At 33.2% G+C, this 20,401-nt stretch overlaps 1 protein-coding gene and 1 long non-coding RNA gene across 3 annotated transcripts; one reads left to right on the top strand and one right to left on the bottom strand.

Annotated features, from left to right (window-relative positions):
- Positions 1-863: 863 nt before the first annotated feature.
- LOC132723468 (zinc finger protein 271-like) lies at positions 864-18,868 on the bottom strand. 2 transcript variants are annotated; one of them, XM_060708190.1, is made up of 2 exons: positions 18,813-18,868; positions 864-3,723 (listed from the first exon to the last, which is right to left on the bottom strand). In XM_060708190.1, exon 2 carries the CDS (start codon positions 3,296-3,298, stop codon positions 1,937-1,939), a length of 1,362 nt encoding a protein of 453 aa, XP_060564173.1. In that variant the 5' UTR covers positions 3,299-3,723; positions 18,813-18,868; the 3' UTR covers positions 864-1,936. The 2 variants fall into 2 exon arrangements, with proteins under 2 accessions (XP_060564173.1, XP_060564172.1); XM_060708189.1 differs by lacking the exon at positions 18,813-18,868 and adding an exon at positions 8,655-8,736.
- LOC132723469 (uncharacterized) lies at positions 3,731-4,524 on the top strand. The gene is made up of 2 exons (XR_009624746.1): positions 3,731-4,277; positions 4,347-4,524. It is a non-coding gene; the product is annotated as an uncharacterized LOC132723469 (long non-coding RNA).
- Positions 18,869-20,401: the final 1,533 nt, after the last annotated feature.

Below are 20,401 nucleotides of genomic sequence, written 5' to 3'. Positions count from 1 at the left end.
CCGCATCGCAGATGCTGCGGTGGCATAATAACAAAATAGAGTGTATATCAAAATCCCCTTGATCATAATCCCCTTGGTTGAAAAATGACATAGTGATCGAAATCCCCTCAACAGAAATGACCGGGTGTTCATAATCCCCTTGATGGATAGTCAAAATCCCCTTGGCAAAAATGATGGGGTGGTCAAAATCCCCTCAACTTGTGAAAAACAACCCCCTTTACTCAATATTCTTTTTCCTTTGATCTTTTGAATTCCATTTTGGGTATTCATGTCTATTGCAGAGAGCCATCATATTATATACCCAACAAAATAACAGTTTGCAGTTAAGTAAAACAAAGATGAAGTAATTTTAGATAGCAAACTGCAATTAATAGCCTCATTTTAAGTTATTATCTGGAAAGATCTAAAGCTAGTGTGCAACAAATTTGCCTTTAAAGGTGTTTATCATTGCAAAGATTAATTGATTGTTTGTTACATATAACTATAATTGCAATGATTAATTATAATCAACTATCATTTATTTGTTTGTATTTTACAATTTTCTCAGCAATAATAACATCAATAAAGGGTGTCATTATTAACTGGCTGTGACAAACATACACCTTTTAATTGTTTGTATGCTTTTCTCTTTTTTTTCAGCAATTCTTGAAGCAGTTGGTTCTTAAATTCATTGAACTAAAAAGAAAAATAAGAAAAGAAATTATTTGAGGGGATTTTGACTACCCACTGAGGGGATTATGACCACCCCTTTATTTTTGCCAAGGGGATTATGATAACCCTGTCATTTCTGTTGAGGGGATTTCGATCACTATGTCGTTTATCAACCAAGGGGATTATGATCAAGGGGATTTTGAGCGTCTCCCGTTTCAGAAAGGTATATTCTGAAAAGAAGGTGGTTCTAGCTGAGCTGATACATATATAAAGGTCAACTGAAAACAACAACTACAAATATATATTAAAATTTTAATATGTTGAGTGTATTAAAAAAAACACACAGTAACATACATATATATTTTGGTTACGGGAGGGCTTTTGTCTCCCTTGTTTATTTCACAGAAGGGCTTTTGTCCGTTTCACATTTATGATTCTTCTCGCTAGTGTGTATTGTCATATGATTTTTAAGACTACTGCTCTGAGAAAATGAATGGTGACATATTTCACATTTATGATCCTTCTCGCTAGTGTGTATTGTCATATGTTTTTTAAGACTACTGCTCTGAGAAAATGAATGATGACATATTTCACATTCATGATTCTTCTCGCCTGTGTGTATTGTCATATGCCTTTTAAGATTACCACTTTGAGAAAATGAACAATGACATATTTCACATTGATGATTCTTCTCGCCTCAGTGTATTGTCATATGCCTTTTAAGACTACCACTTTGAGAAAATGAACCATGACATATTTCACATTGATGATTCTTCTCACCAGTGTGTATTGTCATATGCCTTTTAAGACTACTGCTCTGAGAAAATGAACCATGACATATTTCACATTTATGATTCTTCTCGCCTGTGTGTATTGTCATATGCCTTTTAAGACTACTGCTCTGAGAAAATGAATGATGACATATTTCACATTCATGATTCTTCTCGCCTGTGTGTATTGTCATATGCCTTTTAAGATTACCACTTTGAGAAAATGAACAATGACATATTTCACATTGATGATTCTTCTCGCCTCAGTGTATTGTCATATGCCTTTTAAGACTACTGCTCTGAGAAAATGAACCATGACATATTTCACATTTATGATTCTTCTCGCCTGTGTGTATTGTCATATGCCTTTTAAGACTACTGCTCTGAGAAAATGAATGATGACATATTTCACATTCATGATTCTTCTCGCCTGTGTGTATTTTCATATGCCTTTTAAGATTACCACTTTGAGAAAATGAACAATGACATATTTCACATTGATGATTCTTCTCGCCTCAGTGTATTGTCATATGCCTTTTAAGACTACTGCTCTGAGAAAATGAACCATGACATATTTCACATTTATGATTCTTCTCGCCTGTGTGTATTGTCATATGTTGTTTAAGACTACCACTTTGAGAAAATGAACGATGACATATTTCACATTGATGATTTTTCTCACCAGTGTGTATTGTCATATGTTGATTAAGATGACCACTATGAGAAAATGAATGACGACAAATTTCACATATATGATTCTTCTCACCAGTGTGTATTTTCATATGTTGTTTAAGACTACTGCTCTGAGAAAATGAACGATGACATATTTCACATTTATGATTCTTCTCGCCTGTGTGTATTTTCATATGTTGTTTAAGATTACCACTTTGAGAAAATGAATGATGACATATTTCACATATATGATTCTTCTCACCAGTGTGTATTGTCATATGTTTTTTAAGATAATCACTTGCAATAAATGAACGATGACATATTTCACATTTATGATTCTTCTCGCTAGTGTGTATTGTCATATGTTTTTTAAGACTACTGCTCTGAGAAAATGAACCATGACATATTTCACATTTATGATTCTTCTTGCCTGTGTGTATTGTCATATGTTTTTTAAGACTACTTCTCTGAGCAAATGAACAATGACATATTTCACATTTATGATTCTTCTCACCAGTGTGTATTTTCATATGTGTTTTAAGATTACTTCTTTGAGAAAATGAACGATGACATATTTCACATTTATGATTCTTCTCACCAGTGTGTATTGTCATATGTTGTTTAAGAATACTGGTTCTAGAAAATGAACGATGACATATTTCACATTTATGATTCTTCTCGCCTGTGTGTATTTTCATATGTTGTTTAAGATGACCACTTTGAGAAAATGAATGATGACATATTTCACATTGATGATTCTTCTCACCAGTGTGTATTGTCATATGTTGTTTAAGAATACTGGTTCCAGAAAATGAACAATGACATATTTCACATTTATGATCCTTCTCGCCTGTGTGTATTTTCATATGTTGTTTAAGATGACCACTTTGAGAAAATGAATGATGACATATTTCACATTGATGATTCTTCTCACCAGTGTGTATTGTCATATGTTGTTTAAGAATACTGGTTCGAGAAAATGAACGATGACATATTTCACATTCATGATTCTTCTCACCAGTGTGTATTGTCATATGATTTTTAAGATCCCCACTTTGAAAAAATGAACGATGACATATTTCACATTCATGATTCCGATTCTTCTCACCAGTGTGTATTGACATATGATTCTTCTCACCAGTGTGTATTGTCATATGTCTTTTAAGATGACACTTTGAGTGAATGAACGATGACATATTGCACATTCATGATTCTTCTCACCAGTGTGTATTTTCCTGTGTCTTTTAAGATGACCACTTTGAGTGAATGAACGATGACATATTGCACATTCATAATTTCTCTCACCAGTGTGTATTGTCATATGTTTTTTAAGATCCCCACTAGATGAAAGAAACCGATCACATATTTTACATCTGAAACTTTCCTCACTAGTAGACATTGTTAAATATACTTGAAGATTGAATCTACAAGTAAAAGATTTAAAACACACTGTATTGACAGGTGTATTTTGAGGTTACCAATTTTCTACAATGATTAATAAAATAATTCTTTTTAACTGGATATTCAGCCACATGTTTCTTCATGTAACATTTTCGAATACTGGAATATTTACTGCTCAACAGTGTTTTTGTTGTTGTTGTTGCTTTCTGCCAGTACCACGTGGTTGTCACTGTTTAAAAAGAAAGAAAGGAACAAGCAACTGTTAGTAAACATTTGTAAAAATATATTTACTTAGTGGAAATTCTGTTAATCCTTTCAAGACCTTATAAAACTGCATTTAATAAATTTCATAAAAACAGAAATAGCGACATTTTCTTAATAAATTGGTTTTCATATCGACTCTAGATCTTATTTTGGTGTCAAGACAACCAAAGCATAACAAGAGCGATCAGTAATCACATGTGTCGCCTCATGATGGCCAATTTCATGTTGGGACAAATTTTGTGAGAGACAGACAGACAGACGGACAGTGCACAACTAGACTTGGTACTGATCATTCCTGTAAAGTTTGGATAAAATTGCACCAGTAGTTTATGAGGAGTAGTCTGGACAAGCTTTTGCGTATCTGGCAACACACAGAAAAAAAGACCTTTTTATCAAAGGGCCATAACTCGGCCAAAAATCATTCAACCGGAAAACCCGTGCAATATGCGCAAGGACTTGAGCTACAGATCAATCCTGTAAAGTTTCATTGAAATTGCATTAGTGGTATAAGAGAAGTGTGTGTGTGTGTTGAGTTTATTTACCCTCGCCACCGGTTAAAAACCATATGGGCGAGCAAATAAGAAGTAGTCCGGACAAACTTTAAAAATAAAAATTATTAAAGGGCCATAACTCTGACAAAAATCATTGAACCGGAAAATGCTGACAATATGCACAACTAGACTTGGTACTGATCATTCCTGTAAAGTTTGGATGAAATTGCACCAGTAGTTTATGAGGAGTAGTCCGGACAAGCTTTTGTGTATCTGGCAACACACAGAAAAAAACACCTTTTTGTCAAAGGGCCATAACTCCGCCAAAAATCATTCAACCGGAAAACCCATGCAATATGCGCAAGGACTTGAGCTATAGATCAATCCTGTAAAGTTTCATTGAAATTGCATTAGTGGTATAAGAGAAGTAGTCCGGACAAACTTTAAAATTAAAAATTATTAAAGGGCCATAACTCTGACAAAAATCACTGAACCGGAAAATGCTGAAAATATGCACAACTAGACTTGGTACTGATCATTCCTGTAAAGTTTGGATGAAATTGCACCAGTAGTTTATGAGCAGTAGTCCGGACAAGTTTTGTGACGGACGGACGGACAGACAGACAGACGGACAGACAGACGACGGAGAAGTGATCCCTATATGTCGCCACTACTCCGTAGAGGCGACACAAAAACCTGAAACATTTTTGTGGCTAAATCGGAAGTACAATTTCTGTTTGCAGGAGAAACTCTGCCTTCTGATCATCCATACAATGTACATTAATGTAAAAACAACAAACATGGCTATAAATAGGTTTGGGTCATGATGGTGAACAAGTGTGCAAAGTTTCAAAGCCAATATTATGTCAATGGACTGTGAAAATATTTGAGGTATTACAAAAACTTTAACGTCAATTCTAAGTGGAAAAAGGGGCATAATTCTGTCAAAATGCTTGATAGAGTTACCTCCTCCTGTCTACAGGTTGGGATCATGATGGTGAACAAGTGTGCAAAGTTTCAAAGCCATATGTGAATGGACTTTGAAAATAGTTGAGATATTACAAAAGCTTTAACATAAGTGGTTACGCCGACGCCGACGCTCGGGTGACTACAATAGCTCTACTTATTCTTATCAAATAGTCGAGCTAAAAATGACACGTTTGTTAGTGCCATTAAAACCTGCAATAAACATACTATTTTGTACTTGTACAAATCCTTGTGTCTATGTGCGATTTTGTCATTGTTTATTTTTCACACTTACCTGCACTTGTCGACTTAAAAAAATGTGAGATATTCTTTTATTCAAATTGTGTTTGAATGTAACTGTTATTGTCTTTTGTTTATTAACGTGTACATATATCTACTGATACATGAAGATTATGACGAGACACATTATAAGTCGTCAGAAGTAATGAAACACAACGAATCTTGAAATGTTGTCTGTTTTATTGGTTGATTTTGAATAAATATCTTAATTAAAATGCAGAAATAAATCGCACCAATGCGAGAGGCATAAAATACGCAGAAATTTGAAACCCATTATTTTAACAAAAATCACAGAATATTAAGTCCGCAGAAATTAGTACTTATATGGTACATCTATAGCTCTTTATACATCTCTCATCATAAAAATCACACATTTTAACAAACTGTTTCTTTTTAATACACCACGCCAAAATATATCATGAATACTGTATCGTTACGAGCTTTTGACAAATATAATGCCTGGTCTGAAAATGGCCACCATCAATCGTCAAAATGTCAACAACAAGACTAAGTGCAAACTTTTAGTTTATCATTTTTCTTTCTGTTTATATCATATAGTATGCCCAATAAACAAATTAACTTTAAAAGAAATAGCTTTATTATTTTTCTAGAAATATGATTTTTATGTCATAAGCCTGATCGGGCTTTTTCACCAGCCTGTTTAAAGAACGGGAAAGATCATATCATGACTCACTGTAGTGATTCAGATTGGATCTTTAGATCATTTCTTTTATCTCTAGATAAGAAATGTAAACGGTGGACTGGTATTCTGATACCCTATCACGGTATCAAGCTTATTGCTGAATGACAAAAACAATACACTGAGAGTTCAATACAGTTCATTTATGTAATTCGATAGTATTGTTTCCATTGCTCACGTGAAAACTGAAAGATAAAAATTCAGGAATTCAAAAATCTAGCTAAACGCCATTTTCCGGTACTTTCTGTATATGTACAACTCTGGGGAATTCACCTTAAAGGCATGTAGTCACAATCTGTTTGTTTTGGGTATTTTTTTGGATTAAACTAAAGTGTAATAAAACAATTATTTCTTTGTACGAAAATAATTAACAAGAAGCGCCGCAATGCGACGAAAACCAGGTTTTCAACGACCACGTTTTGATGTGACAGCAATCAATAGGTCAAAAAGCACTGAAGTTATTGAGAAGAAGCTGAAAATTCTATTGTAGGCAAATGACCTTGAAGTTCCTCCCAGATATCTTAGTGGCAATCCAAAGCTGCCACTCAGCAAGTTTGGTGTCAAAAGGTCAAAGCAAACTCAAATTATAACATGAAAACTAAATACATGTACATTAACCTTGATCACAGACACCTGGATAGCAATCCCAAGCTGCCTCTTGATATAAGCTACCCGTTCATCAAGTTTGGTGTCATTAGGCCAAAGCAAACTCAAGTTATTAAGCAGAAACTGAATTTCTTTTTTTAGTAATAGTGACCTTGACCTTGATCACAGACACCTGGATAGCAATCCCAAGCTGACTCTTGATATAACCTATCCATTCACCAAGTTTGGTGTCAATAGGCCAAAGGAAACTCAAGTTACTGAGCAGAAATAGTGACCTTGACCTTGATAAAAGACACCTGGGTAGCAATCCCAAGCTGCCTCTTGATATAAGCTATTCATACACCAAGTTTGGTGTCATTAGGCCAAAGCAAACTCGAGTTATTAAGCAGAAACTGAATTTCTATTTTTAGTAACAGTGACCTTGACCTTGATCACAGACACCTGGGTAGCAATCCAAGCTGCCTATTGATATAAGCTACCTATACACACAAGTTTGGTGTCAATAGGCCAAAGCAAACTAAAGTTATTGAGCGGAAACCAAAAGTTGATGCATGCCCGCCCGCTGGCCTGTACACCCGCCCGCCCGCCGACTTCAGCATTACAATAACCCTGTTTTCGTTGAAAACCTGGTTAAATACCACTGTATGAATAATTCAATACAAACAAAAAAGTAAATACAAAAGTTTCTGCAGAAAATATCTCTATCTATTATGGCAGATACAACAACGACTGTTTTAATTCTACAGAATTTATAATAGTATTTATAATATGGGATTTTTATTTAAATCGTTCTTTTTCGTTTTTGATAGAATTTCGGGATCTACAAAAACCAGTCAATGACGGTATGACGGAATTTAGCGCAGAACTGGCAATGGAACCGACGATGGGAGAAATGCAGTGATAAATTCATTCAATTGGCGTAAAAGTTGGATAGTTGATAAGAGTAATCAGTGTTTCTGATAGATTTTAATGTGCTTTATTTATTAAAAGTGCTCGGAAGTAAATCCCAGGCGTTTTTATAAATATTCCTGGTAAATGTAGCGGTGGGTGGGGAAATGTTGTTGCCTTCCTTGTGTTTTTTATAGTATGTATATGGGAATTTTTTTTAAATCGTTATTTTTTTGTTTCTGATATAATTTCAGGCTCCTGTGCTTAAAGGTCCTGTATGTTTTGTAATTGAGATTGCATACCACTCTTCATTGAATTATATATGTATGTAATTATGCAAATTTGTCAATTTTCAAACATGGAAGAATATGTAAAATATGTATTGCACATATTTGTACATATTTAAGGTAATCATTAAATTATATGCATTCATTTCTTATTGGAAAAATTGACTTAGAATTTATAGAAAACTAAATTCTAATTACCTCCCTTTATTTACATGAAATATTAAATTCGGTAATATCTTTATAAATAATGTTTTTTTGAAACTTACAATATCGATAAATCTTAATTTGAGCATCATAATTTGTATATAAAACCATAAAAATAATGTGTTACAGGATCTTTAAAGTAACTTTTAAATATTTGTAGTAAAATTATATCAAGTATAATTATAGATTACTGTAGTTTATTGAAAATGCCATTGACATTTGTTCTTATATCGCCGATTTTGGGTTACACCGGGATACTTTTAACTTCATTTGGGTGTAATTCCCCAGAGCTAAATCGTAACGTACCGGAAAACGGTGTTTAGCTAGGTTTTCGAAAGGTCAATTATGAGACCTAAAATATTAAACAAATTGGTTCAAAAAGCAGCAATACAAAACTTCACAGACAAATGTTATCAAAAGACAATAAAATAGACAACAATTCTGTATTACAAACCTTTATGCCAATATTTAAGACTAAAAAACTCTTCTTCCCAACAATCGTTACAAATGGTGCAAATTTTCAAAGGGAGTCTATCATGTCTAAACTAAATATGATTCATACATAACCGATTCGTACCGAAACCACCAAAACGGTATCAACAGAGACTATAAAGTTATGGAAGGCAGGAATGAGAGTGGTTTCGTCGAACTACCGGTAAGGCAAACTAATCTTATATATTACACATTAAGTAAAACCTGTAAAATATGAAAACATTTTAATTTATTATGTCAAACTATACAAATGGTAAATGCTAAAAAAAGAAGAAACAATATGTTATTCGGAATAAAATCGACATATTAGATACAAAAAAAAATCTGTATGGAAAAGAATTAACTTTGTTTTCTATAATCAAAATATATATACAAAGTGATTTTGTACACGTAATCACGGATTAGTATTAAAGAGGTTACACCATAATTTTTACGTAATAAACAACAATAATCTCTCTTTATTCTTTATTCATCACTCTATATAAAACTTTAAAAAAAGTCCTCATAGATCTCGTAGTTAAATTGTGACTACATAATTTCAGTAGTTGGGAAGTAGTCATCTCATCATCTTCGTACTTGTCCCAGGCTTAGAATAAGGCTTCATGGACTTTCTTCATATCTTTTAAGATTATGTCTTGTCAAGAGATTCTGAGAAAAGAGACGAATTTGAAGATCCACAAGCTGGGCCTCCCTTTTCAGTAAAGGTAGTAACATGTATAATCCCATGCAAGTCCGCACGTCCTGCGGGTGTTGATCCTTCTGTGTCATCCTGTAATGATTACTGTTGGAACAAATGTAAAATTTTAAAGTTGATTTAGTAAACCTATGTACAACGTCACTAATTTCAAAAATAAATCCCTGTTTAAATTGATTTCCCTTGTATAATATGAAAAAGAAAACATCAATACACTCCAGTGAATTGGCTGCCACGAACTACCGTAACGTTGATCCATGTGCTCTCCACGTACTCCATCACGTACAGCCAATATTGGTCAAGCAACCTCCATAGCGTGGTCCAGCAGCTGTCGGAAGACAGGCGGGATTTTCTCACTGGGAAGAAAAGGCAAGGACATCACCTTTTCATATTTAATCATATTGTTTCATATTTAATCCTACATTAAATATATATTGCATCTTGATTGTTAGGCTCCGCCTACTTAGTGTACTGACCAATTAATTGACTTCATATTGTTAGACAGTCTTAGAAATAAACTCATATAATATCAACATCTCGTATTCCCTGCATCTACACCAAATAAACAAACATAAAACAGAGATATTCATGTTTGTCATGGTATCTTGATATTACATGGCAATATCTTATGCCTGGATCGTCCAATACAGTCTCTAGTTCCAGTGGGAGACAGAACTGGGGCGGACTGTAAGTCTAGACGGGGCGGACTGTATTTTGGGACAGGGCGGACCATGACTCGAGACGAGGCGGACCGTGCATTTTTTCAAATTTAACATTGCCATTTCATTTTTTTAATCTTTTGATATCGATATCATCCTAAACATGTCGTATATTTAAGGATTTTCATATCGAACAGATTTATGTATAAAAAATTAAACATCGATCTAGTTAAATATGTATGAATTAAACATGCGCACACGGAATAAGGTGTACTGTGGATTAATATACTTTTATATTTATAAATTTATTATCAACATTGACTCATACAATTATAAGCTTAAAACGGTAGCGTATGCTAGTGGTATTGGATTGAGAAAATCTCATTTGTAAAACATATTTTCGTTTTGTGCTGATGTTATTATAATCTTGAAACAATTACTTTAATTGTAATATTTTTATACAGTCGACTCTCGTTATCTCTAAGTCATCGCGGGACCGTCCAAAAAATATCGAGATAACGAAATGTCGAGATAAACATTGGGTTTGAATAAGGCAGAAACTGATTTTTGCAAAAGACATGTGCATACATTATGTCATAAACTATGATATCCCCATGTCTTCTTTTCATAGGCCTAGTCAATATTTAACAAAGTACCATTAGCGGATGTTTACCAGCGGTAATACAGGTGTTTGTGATAAAAACACATAGTGAGGTTTACTCAGTAATACACCAATATAGTGAAAACATTGTTTTCATGGTGGTTGATCAAGATATCCTCCCGGGTTGGTTATCGGGTCTTCCTCGAGATTGTTCGACCACTGATTGATTTTGTGCTGATGTTATTATATATAATCTTGAAACAATTACTTTAATTGTAATATTTTTATATCTACCATTTATAATTTGTTAGCTGTATTGAGGAATATTGATAATATACATTAGTTAATTGCAATATGAAAACAAAGGAATAGCTAATAAACAATGTATACATGTATATTATTTTGCTAAACAGACAACAATTGAGACATAGCACAAAATCATTTCTGATATCACCTAACTCGTCAAAGAATCAAAATTTAGGAGCATTTGACAACGCAAGTCAACCAGGAGCGTGCAGTCAAAATTGAAGAATTATTGTTATTTTAAACAACCAGAAGGGTTATACATGTATTTATATTATTATGTATTAGCTTAAAGGTATTTTATGGTAGAAGGAAATATCTTAATCGGAATTTTTTCTAGAATCATTTTTACACTTGTCTGTCGAGTACCTGTGGTCATGTCAGTCGAGTACCTGTGGTCATGTCAAGCAGTAGCAGCTCAATACCATAGTGTTCAAGTAAATTCACTATTGTGAATTCAAGTTTCAAGTTTTATTTACATATTCTCTGTTTGCATACATACAAATACAAGAGATAATACATGTCAATTATTTTACATACAAAAAGTCACATGCATAGCAGAGAGCAACACAAAGTTCTAATACAGTTCATTCATAAGAATTATTAACGAAAATTAAACAATTCAGACACATACTGCAGTATAGAAAAAATAATGTTTTGGTTTTTTTTTGCCCTTTTTTTACCTACATTTTAATTCAGTGCAACAGTACCCTAGTAATTACGTAACTGAGAATGCCTATAAATAGATTTGTCGCATGATTAAATCGGGTCATTAGGTTCGGACAGGTGTGGACGGCACGTGAAGTAACAATAGAAGTGTGCCGTTGTCGTTAAGAAAAAAATATTTATTTTATTGATTTATGTTGGATGTTAAACAATATAAAATGCCAAAAATCTATGAGTTTCAATGTTGGAATTTAATTAAGATGGAAAAAAGCAAAAGAGTGTGTCATTCAGTTGGTGTTTAAGTGTTTGTCAGTTTGATATCTGACTTATTTATATTGAACAGAAGTGATATTATTCTGTTTGTGGATTTACATGGGTGCGTGACCTTTTGAACCTGCAATGTGTTTTTTTTTTAAATTACTTTTGTTAACGAAAACTTTCACATTAAGCTGGCGTGACTTTCAATCCATCCAATTCACTCCACATTAATTCTCGTAAACTACACGGACCAAACCGAAGTGGGATCGAATATTTAAATGAGTCCTATAATGTATTCATAATTGACAGGTCAATAAAATCAGAGTAATGTTTTGATGTGTGTGTTTTATGAGGTTACCTTTGTCTACAATTGACCTATCACATGTAGTCTTCTCACTAGTGTGAACTGCCACAAATATTATGCTTTTTTTTTAAAAAATAACTCCTATATGCAAATGATTTATGACATATTTTACTGTTAAAAATTTTCTTACCATAGTGGGTTTTCATATGCTTTACAAGATTATTTCTTTGGAAAAGTTACATGGTCACATATTTCCCATACCAGAGTGTACTTTTGCCATGTGTGCTTTAAGTCTACTAAACTGTGCAAATGAAAAACCACATATATCACATTTATGATTGCTCTCACCAGTGTGTATAGTCTTATGTCCTTTACGACTGTTTTTCCATGCAAATGCACGATCACAAATCTCACATTTATAATTCTTCTCAATGTTGTGTAAAGTCCTATGTCTTTTAGACTACATGTACAACTACGCGTAAAAGAACAACTGGATTATCGGTCTCAATAATGGGGTTGGGACTGAAACTGGTGGTCTTATAAGTGGAAAAGTGAGGTGGTCTTAAATGTAGATCTTGTTACCATTTAAAGCTGCACGCCTCCAGATGAGCCAAAATATTTCAAAAAATTGAAAATTGAGAAAAATGTGCTAATACTTCAAGAAAGGTGAAAACAAACAAGATCAATGTTGAAATTTACATGTTATTTCCGATTTAAGACTGATTTTGCAGTATTGTTTCACCATATTTCTACAGTAAGGTTTTTTTTTTGCACATTTTTACCTCTTTTTGGTTATTTGCATGGATTGTAAGTGCCAATTGCAATATGTAAATAACTTTATTTGTTCACCTTACAATATTTTACTGTCAAATACATTATCAAAATTTTCATAAAATTTAACATGAATCTGGAGGCGTGCTGCTTTAAATAAAGAACAAAAAATTTCCATTCTTATGAGAATTGTTCTTAATAGAGGGGTGGTCTTAAAAATCCGGGATGGTCTTAAGTATGGGTTCTACTGTAATCAAATTTGAATAGAAGGAATTAATATGTACACTCTTTACATTAATTAATTATTATTACCAGGACATGATAAAACATTTATGTGTAAAGTTTACAGTTATTGTGAAAAATTCAAGGGTTACTTCATAGGAATGGATACTAATATGTTGTTTACAGAATTATCTTCATGTGTAAATAAAAAACATATACAACTTCTGTATTCAATTTTATGTTTATTTTGTTTTAACATAAATACAATGTTCATAGCCAATACAGTAAAAACTCTGAAAACCGGACCCTGTCCGGACTTGACCAAAAGTCCGGTTTTCAGAGGATTCCGGTTTTCAGAGGTTTTATACATTTATTGATAATTATGATGTGCTTGAAAAATGACTTTGTTCAATCATTTTGTATTTACTTTTCAACCTTTTTTTTCTAAGTCGTATTTTAATTTCTTTTTGCAATAAATGTCTTAAGTAATTTTATCATGCATTACCATGAATATAATTTTGCAAATCAGAATTTAAAACAACACATTGTCTGAAATTGTCTTTTGTAATGTAATTAATGGAATTTAGTATTACTATTTTAGCATATAATTAATATCCAAGTAAAGATAACTTTAAGGTCAAAATTGTAAGCACAACTTGAATCATTTTACAAAAGTTTCCCAATTTTTAATAATAAAAAAAACAACAGATTTGAAACATTTTGAAAAATCATACCTTAGTATACAGGGAAAGACACAATTATGGTGAAAGAGCTTTAATTTAATTGCCAATAAGAAATTAACACACACTGACAAGTGTTTTCACACCTGCATAGATAAAAAGGAGGTGATCATTAAATGGTAATTGAACATGTCACCAGTTGTGATTATGTTTTAATCTATAGTAAAATACACAGAAAGTTGACACTTAAATTGCTGTCCGGTTTTCAGAGGATTTTTTATGCATGTTTATCATAAGAAACCATAGAAAATCGTCCGGTTTTCGGAATTCAGAGGTTCCGGTATTCAGAGGATTTTTTTTCAATGGACATATAAGGGAAAAAAACGGGACTTTCAAAATGGTCCGGTTTTTAGAGGATTCCGGTTTTCAGAGGGTCTGGTATTCAGAGTTTTTACTGTACAATGTAGTATAACGGCTGCACAAGACAAAACAATACATATTTAGAAAATGACAAGAGGATGATAATAACAATTGCATATTTTGGACACAAGTAAAACCATGATAATAACAATTACATATTTTGGACACAAGTAAAACCATGATAATAATAAGGGAAACGGACAAAAGCCCTCCCGTCAATAAATGACAAGACGGACAAAAGCCCTCCCATGAAAATGACAGGGCGGACAAAAGCCCCCCCCCCCTATGTTGTTTAAGATTACCACTAGATGAAAGAAACCGATTACATATTTTACATCTGAAACTTTTCTCACTAGTAGACATTGTTAAATATACTTGAATATTGAATCTACAAGTAAAAGATTTAAAACACACTGTATTGACGGCTGTATTTTGAGGTTACCAATTTTCTACAATGATTAATAAAATAATTCTTTTTAACTGGATATTCAGCCACATGTTTCTTCAGGTAACATTTTCGAATACTGGAATATTTACTGCTCTACAGTGTTTTTGTTGTTGTTGTTGCTTTCTGCCATTACCAATTGTGGTTGTCACTGTTTAAAAAGAAAGAAAGGAACTTGAAGCAACTGTTAGTAAACGTTTGTAAAAATATATTTACTTTCAAGACTTTATAAAACTGCATTTAATAAATTTCATAAAAACAGAAATAGCGACATTTTATTAATAAATTGGTTTTCATATCGACTCTAGATCTTATTTTGGTGTCAAGACAACCAAAGCATAAAGATCTGAAACCTTTTTGTGGCTAAATCGGAAGTACAATTTCTGTTTGCAAGAGAAACTCTGCCTTCTGATCGTCCATACATTAATGTTAAAACAACAAACATGGCTATAAATAGGTTTTGGTTATGATGGTGAACAAGTGTGCAAAGTTTCAAAGCCAATATTATGTCAATGGACTGTGAAGGTATAACAAAAACTTTAACGTAAATTCTAAGTGGAAAAAGGGGCATAATTCTGTCAAAATGCTTGATAGAGTTACCTCCTCCTGTCTACAGTTTGGGATCATGATGGTGAACAAGTGTGCAAAGTTTCAAAGCCATATGTCAATGGACTTTGAAAATATTTGAGATATTACAAACACTTTAACATAAGTGGTTACGCCGGCGCCGACGCTCGGGTGACTACAATAGCTCTACTTATTCTTATCAAATAGTCGAGCTAAAAATGACACGTTTGTTAGTGCCATTAAAACAAGCAATAAACATACTATTTTGTACTTGTACAAATCCTTGTGTCTATGTGCGATTTTGTCATTCTTTATTTTTCACACTTGTCGACTTAAAAAAATGTGAGATATTCTTTTATTCAAATTGTGTTTGAATGTAGCTGTTATTGTCTTTTGTTTATTAACGTGTACATATGTCTACTGATACATGAAGATTATGACGAGACACATTATAAGTCGTCAGAAGTAATGAAACACAACAAATCTTGAAATGTTGTCTGTTTAATTGCTTGATTTTGAATAAAGATCTTAATTAAAACGCAGAAATAAATCGCACCAATGCGAGAGGCATAAAATACTCAGAAATTTGAAACCCATTATTTTAACAAAAATCACAGAATATTAAGTCCGCAGAAATTAGTACTTTTATGGTACATCTATAGCTCTTTATACATCTCTCATCATAAAAATCACACATTTTAACAAACTGTTTCTTTTTAATACACCACGCCAAAATATATCATGAATACTGTATTGTTACGAGCTTTTGACAAATATAATGCCTGGTCTGAAAATGGCCACCATGAATCGTCAAAATGTCAACAACAAGACCAAGTGCAAACTTTTAGTTTATCATTTTTCTTTCTGTTTATATCATATACATGTAGTATGCCCAATAAACAAATTAACTTTAAAAGAAATAGCTTTATTATTTATCTAGAAATATGATTTTTATGTCATAAGCCTGATCGTGCTTTTTCACCAGCCTGTTTAAAGAACGGGAAAGATCAAATCATGACTCACTGTAGTGATTCAGATTGGATCTTTAGATAATTTCTTTTATCTCTAGATAAGAAATGTAAACGGTGGACTGGTATTCTGATACCCTATCATGGTATCAAGCTTATTGCTGAATGACAAAAATAATACACTGAGAGTTCAATACAGTTCATTTATGTAATTCGATAGTATTGTTTGCATTGCTCACGTGAAAACTGAAAGATAAAAATTCAGGAATTCAAAAATCTAGCTTAATTAACGCCATTTTCCGGTACTTTCTGTATATGTACAACTCTGGGGGTTCCACCTTAAAGGCATGTAGTCACAATCTGTTTGTTTTGGGTATTTTTTTGGATTAAACTAAAGTGTAATAAAACAATTATTTCTGTGTACGAAAATAATTAACAAGAAGCGCCGCAATGCGACGAAAACCAGGTTCTCAACGACCAAGTTTTGATGTGACAGCAATCAATAGGTCAAAAAGCACTGAAGTTATTGAGAAGAAGCTGAAAATTCTATTGTAGGCAAATGACCTTGAAGTTCCTCCCAGATATCTTAGTGGCAATCCAAAGCTGCCACTCAGCAAGTTTGGTGTCAAAAGGTCAAAGCAAACTCAAGTTATAACATGAAAACTAAATACATGTACATTAACCTTGATCACAGACACCTGGATAGCAATCCCAAGCTGCCTCTTGATATAAGCTACCCATTCATCAAGTTTGGTGTCATTAGGCCAAAGCAAACTCAAGTTATTAAGCAGAAACTGAATTTCTTTTTTTAGTTATAGTGACCTTGACCTTGATCACAGACAACTGGATAGCAATCCCAAGCTGCCTCTTGATATAACCTATCCATTCACCAAGTTTGGTGTCAATAGGCCAAAGGAAACTCAAGTTACTGAGCAGAAATAGTGACATTGACCTTGATAAAAGACACCTTGGTAGCAATCCCAAGCTGCCTCTTGATATAAGCTATTTATACACCAAGTTTGGTGTCATTAGGCCAAAGCAAACTCAAGTTATTAAGCAGCAACTGAATTTCTATTTTTAGTAACAGTGACCTTGACCTTGATCACAGACACCAGGGTAGCAATCCCAAGCTGCCTATTGATATAAACTACCTACACACCAAGTTTGGTGTCAATAGGCCAAAGCAAACTAAAGTTATTGAGCGGAAACCAAAAGTTGATGCATGCCCGCCCGCTGGCCTGTACACCCGCCCGCCCGCCGACTTTAGCATTACAATTACCCTGTTTTCGTTGAAAACCTGGTTAAATACCACTGTATGAATAATTCAATACAAACAAAAAAGTAAATACAAAAGTTTCTGCAGAAAATATCTCTATCTATTATGGCAGATACAACAACGACTGTTTTAATTCTACAGAATTTTATCATACTACAGTATAGATTTTTTTTTTTTTTTTTGGAAAAATTTGCGATAGATAGTGTTATGTACTTTTAACTTCATTTGGGTGTAATTCCCCAGAGCTAAATCGTAACGTACCGGAAAACGGTGTTTAGCTAGGTTTTTGAAAGAATGTATGACAAAACCCCACCAGTTAAAACCCCACCACTCAAAATTTTATAGAGTGGATAAAACCCCACCACTAAATTTTATAGAGTGGACAAAACCCCACCACTTATTTTTACAGAGTGGACAAAATCCCACCACTTCAGTTTTATAGAGTGGACACAACTTTCTTGTAAACATGTTAAAAAACAAACAAATGTGCATCAGCAGAAACTCAAAAGAATGTGTGAACAACTCATCAATAAGGAGAAGACTGTACCCAAGTTTCTTCAGGCTTCCGCCACAGTATCCACTTAAACTAAGTACAATGAAGTACAATGAAGGAAAATTGACTGAACTGAATAAATTAGAAATGTGCTATAAAAATGTGCTATTTTTTAATCTTTTATTGATGAAAATGTGCTACATTCTTGATTAATAGTAAGTAGTTAATTTTTTATATAAATAAATTGAAGAAATGAATTTGAAGAAACTAAAAATAATGGATAACTCAAGGTCATAAATGTGGCACAGTCTCAAATAAATTACTACTCTTTGATGTTGATTGTAAATTATTTGTATAATCTCTTATATTACACAAATGTTATATTGAAATTAAAAAATAAAATGTGAAAATGTGTACTGTATATTATATATATTTTAATTCATCAAATCTTGCCCAATAATTGGAAAGTGGTGGGGTTTTGTCCACTCTGTAAAATTTAGTGGTGGGGTTTTGTCCACTCTATAAAATTTAGTGGTGGGGTTTTGTCCACTCTGTAAAATTTAGTGGTGGGGTTTTGTCCACTCTATAAAATTTAGTGGTGGGGTTTCGTCCACTCTTTAAAATTTTGAGTGGTGGGGTTTTAACTGGTGGGGTTTTGTCTGTCTTCCTTTCGAAAGGTCAATTATGAGACCTAAAATATCAAACAAATTGGTTCAAAAAGCAGCAATACAAAACTTCACAGACAAATGTTATCAAAAGACAATAAAATAGACAACAATTCTGTATTACAAACCTTTATGCCAATATTTAAGACTAAAAAACTCTTTCCAACAATCGTTACAAATGGTGCAAATTTTCAAAGGGAGTCTATCATGTCTAAACTAAATATGATTCATACATAACCGATTCGTACCGAAACCACCAAAACGGTATCAACAGAGACTATAAAGTCGAACTACCGGGAAGGCAAACTAATCTTATATATTGCACATTGAGTAAAACCTGTAAAATATGAAAACATTTTTTATTAATTTATTATGTCAAACTATACATATACAAATGGTAAATGCTAAAAAAAAGAAGAAACAATGTTGTTCGGAATAAATTCGACATATTATATACAAAAAAAAATCTGTATGGAAAAGAATTAACTTTGTTTTCTATAATCAAAATATATATACAAAGTGATTTTGTACACGTAATCACGGATTAGTATTAAAGAGGATACACCATAATGTTTACGTGATAAACAACGATAATCTCTCTTTATTCTTTATTCATCACTCTATATAAAACTTTTAAAAAAAGTCCTCATAGATCTCGTAGTTAAATTGTGACTACATAATTTCAGTAGTTGGGAAGAAGTCATCTCATCATCTTCGTACTTGTCCCAGGCTTAGAATAAGGCTTCATGGACTTTCTTCATATCTTTTAAGATTATGTCTTATCAAGAGATTCTGAGAAAAGAGACGAATTTGAAGATCCACAAGCTGGGCCTCCCTTTTCAGTAAAGGTAGTAACATGTATAATCTCATGCAAGTCCGCACGTCCTGCGGGTGTTGATCCTTCTGTGTCATCCTGTAATGATTACTGTTGGAACAAATGTAAAATTTTAAAGTTGCATGATTTAGTAAACCTATGTACAACGTCACTAATTTCAAAAATAAATCCCTGTTTAAATTGATTTCCCTTGTATAATGTGAAAAAGAAAACATCAATACACTCCAGTGAATTTGGCTGCCACGAACTACCGTAACGTTGATCCATGTGCTCTCCACGTACTCCATCACGTACAGCCAATATTGGTCAAGCAACCTCCATAGCGTGGTCCAGCAGCTGTCGGAAGACAGGCGGGATTTTCTCACTGGGAAGAAAAGGCAAGGACATCACCTTTTCATATTTAATCATATTAAATATATATTGTTTCATATTTAATCCTACATTAAATATATATTGCATCTTGATTGTTAGGCTACGCCTACTTAGTGTACTGACCAATTAATTGACTTCATATTGTTAGACAGTCTTAGAAATAAACTCATATAATATCAACATCTCGTATTCCCTGCATCTACACCAAATAAACAAACATAAAACAGAGATATTCATGTTTGTCATGGTATCTTGATATTACATGGCAATATCTTATGCCTGGATCGTCCAATACAGTCTCTAGTTCCAGTGGGAGACAGAACTGGGGCTGTAAGTCTAGACGGGGCGGACTGTATTTTGGGACAGGGCGGACCATGACTCGAGACGAGGCGGACCGTGCATTTTTTCAAATTTAACATTGCCATTTCATTTTTTTAATCTTTTGATATCGATATCATCCTAAACATGTCGTATATTTAAGGATTTTCATATCGAACAGATTTATGTATA

Source organism: Ruditapes philippinarum, unplaced genomic scaffold (assembly GCF_026571515.1).
Source record: "Ruditapes philippinarum isolate M1 unplaced genomic scaffold, ASM2657151v2 ctg611_1_1_1_1, whole genome shotgun sequence".
NCBI classification, from domain to species: domain Eukaryota; kingdom Metazoa; phylum Mollusca; class Bivalvia; order Venerida; family Veneridae; genus Ruditapes; species Ruditapes philippinarum.
This window is presented reverse-complemented; position numbering and strand designations above follow the sequence as displayed.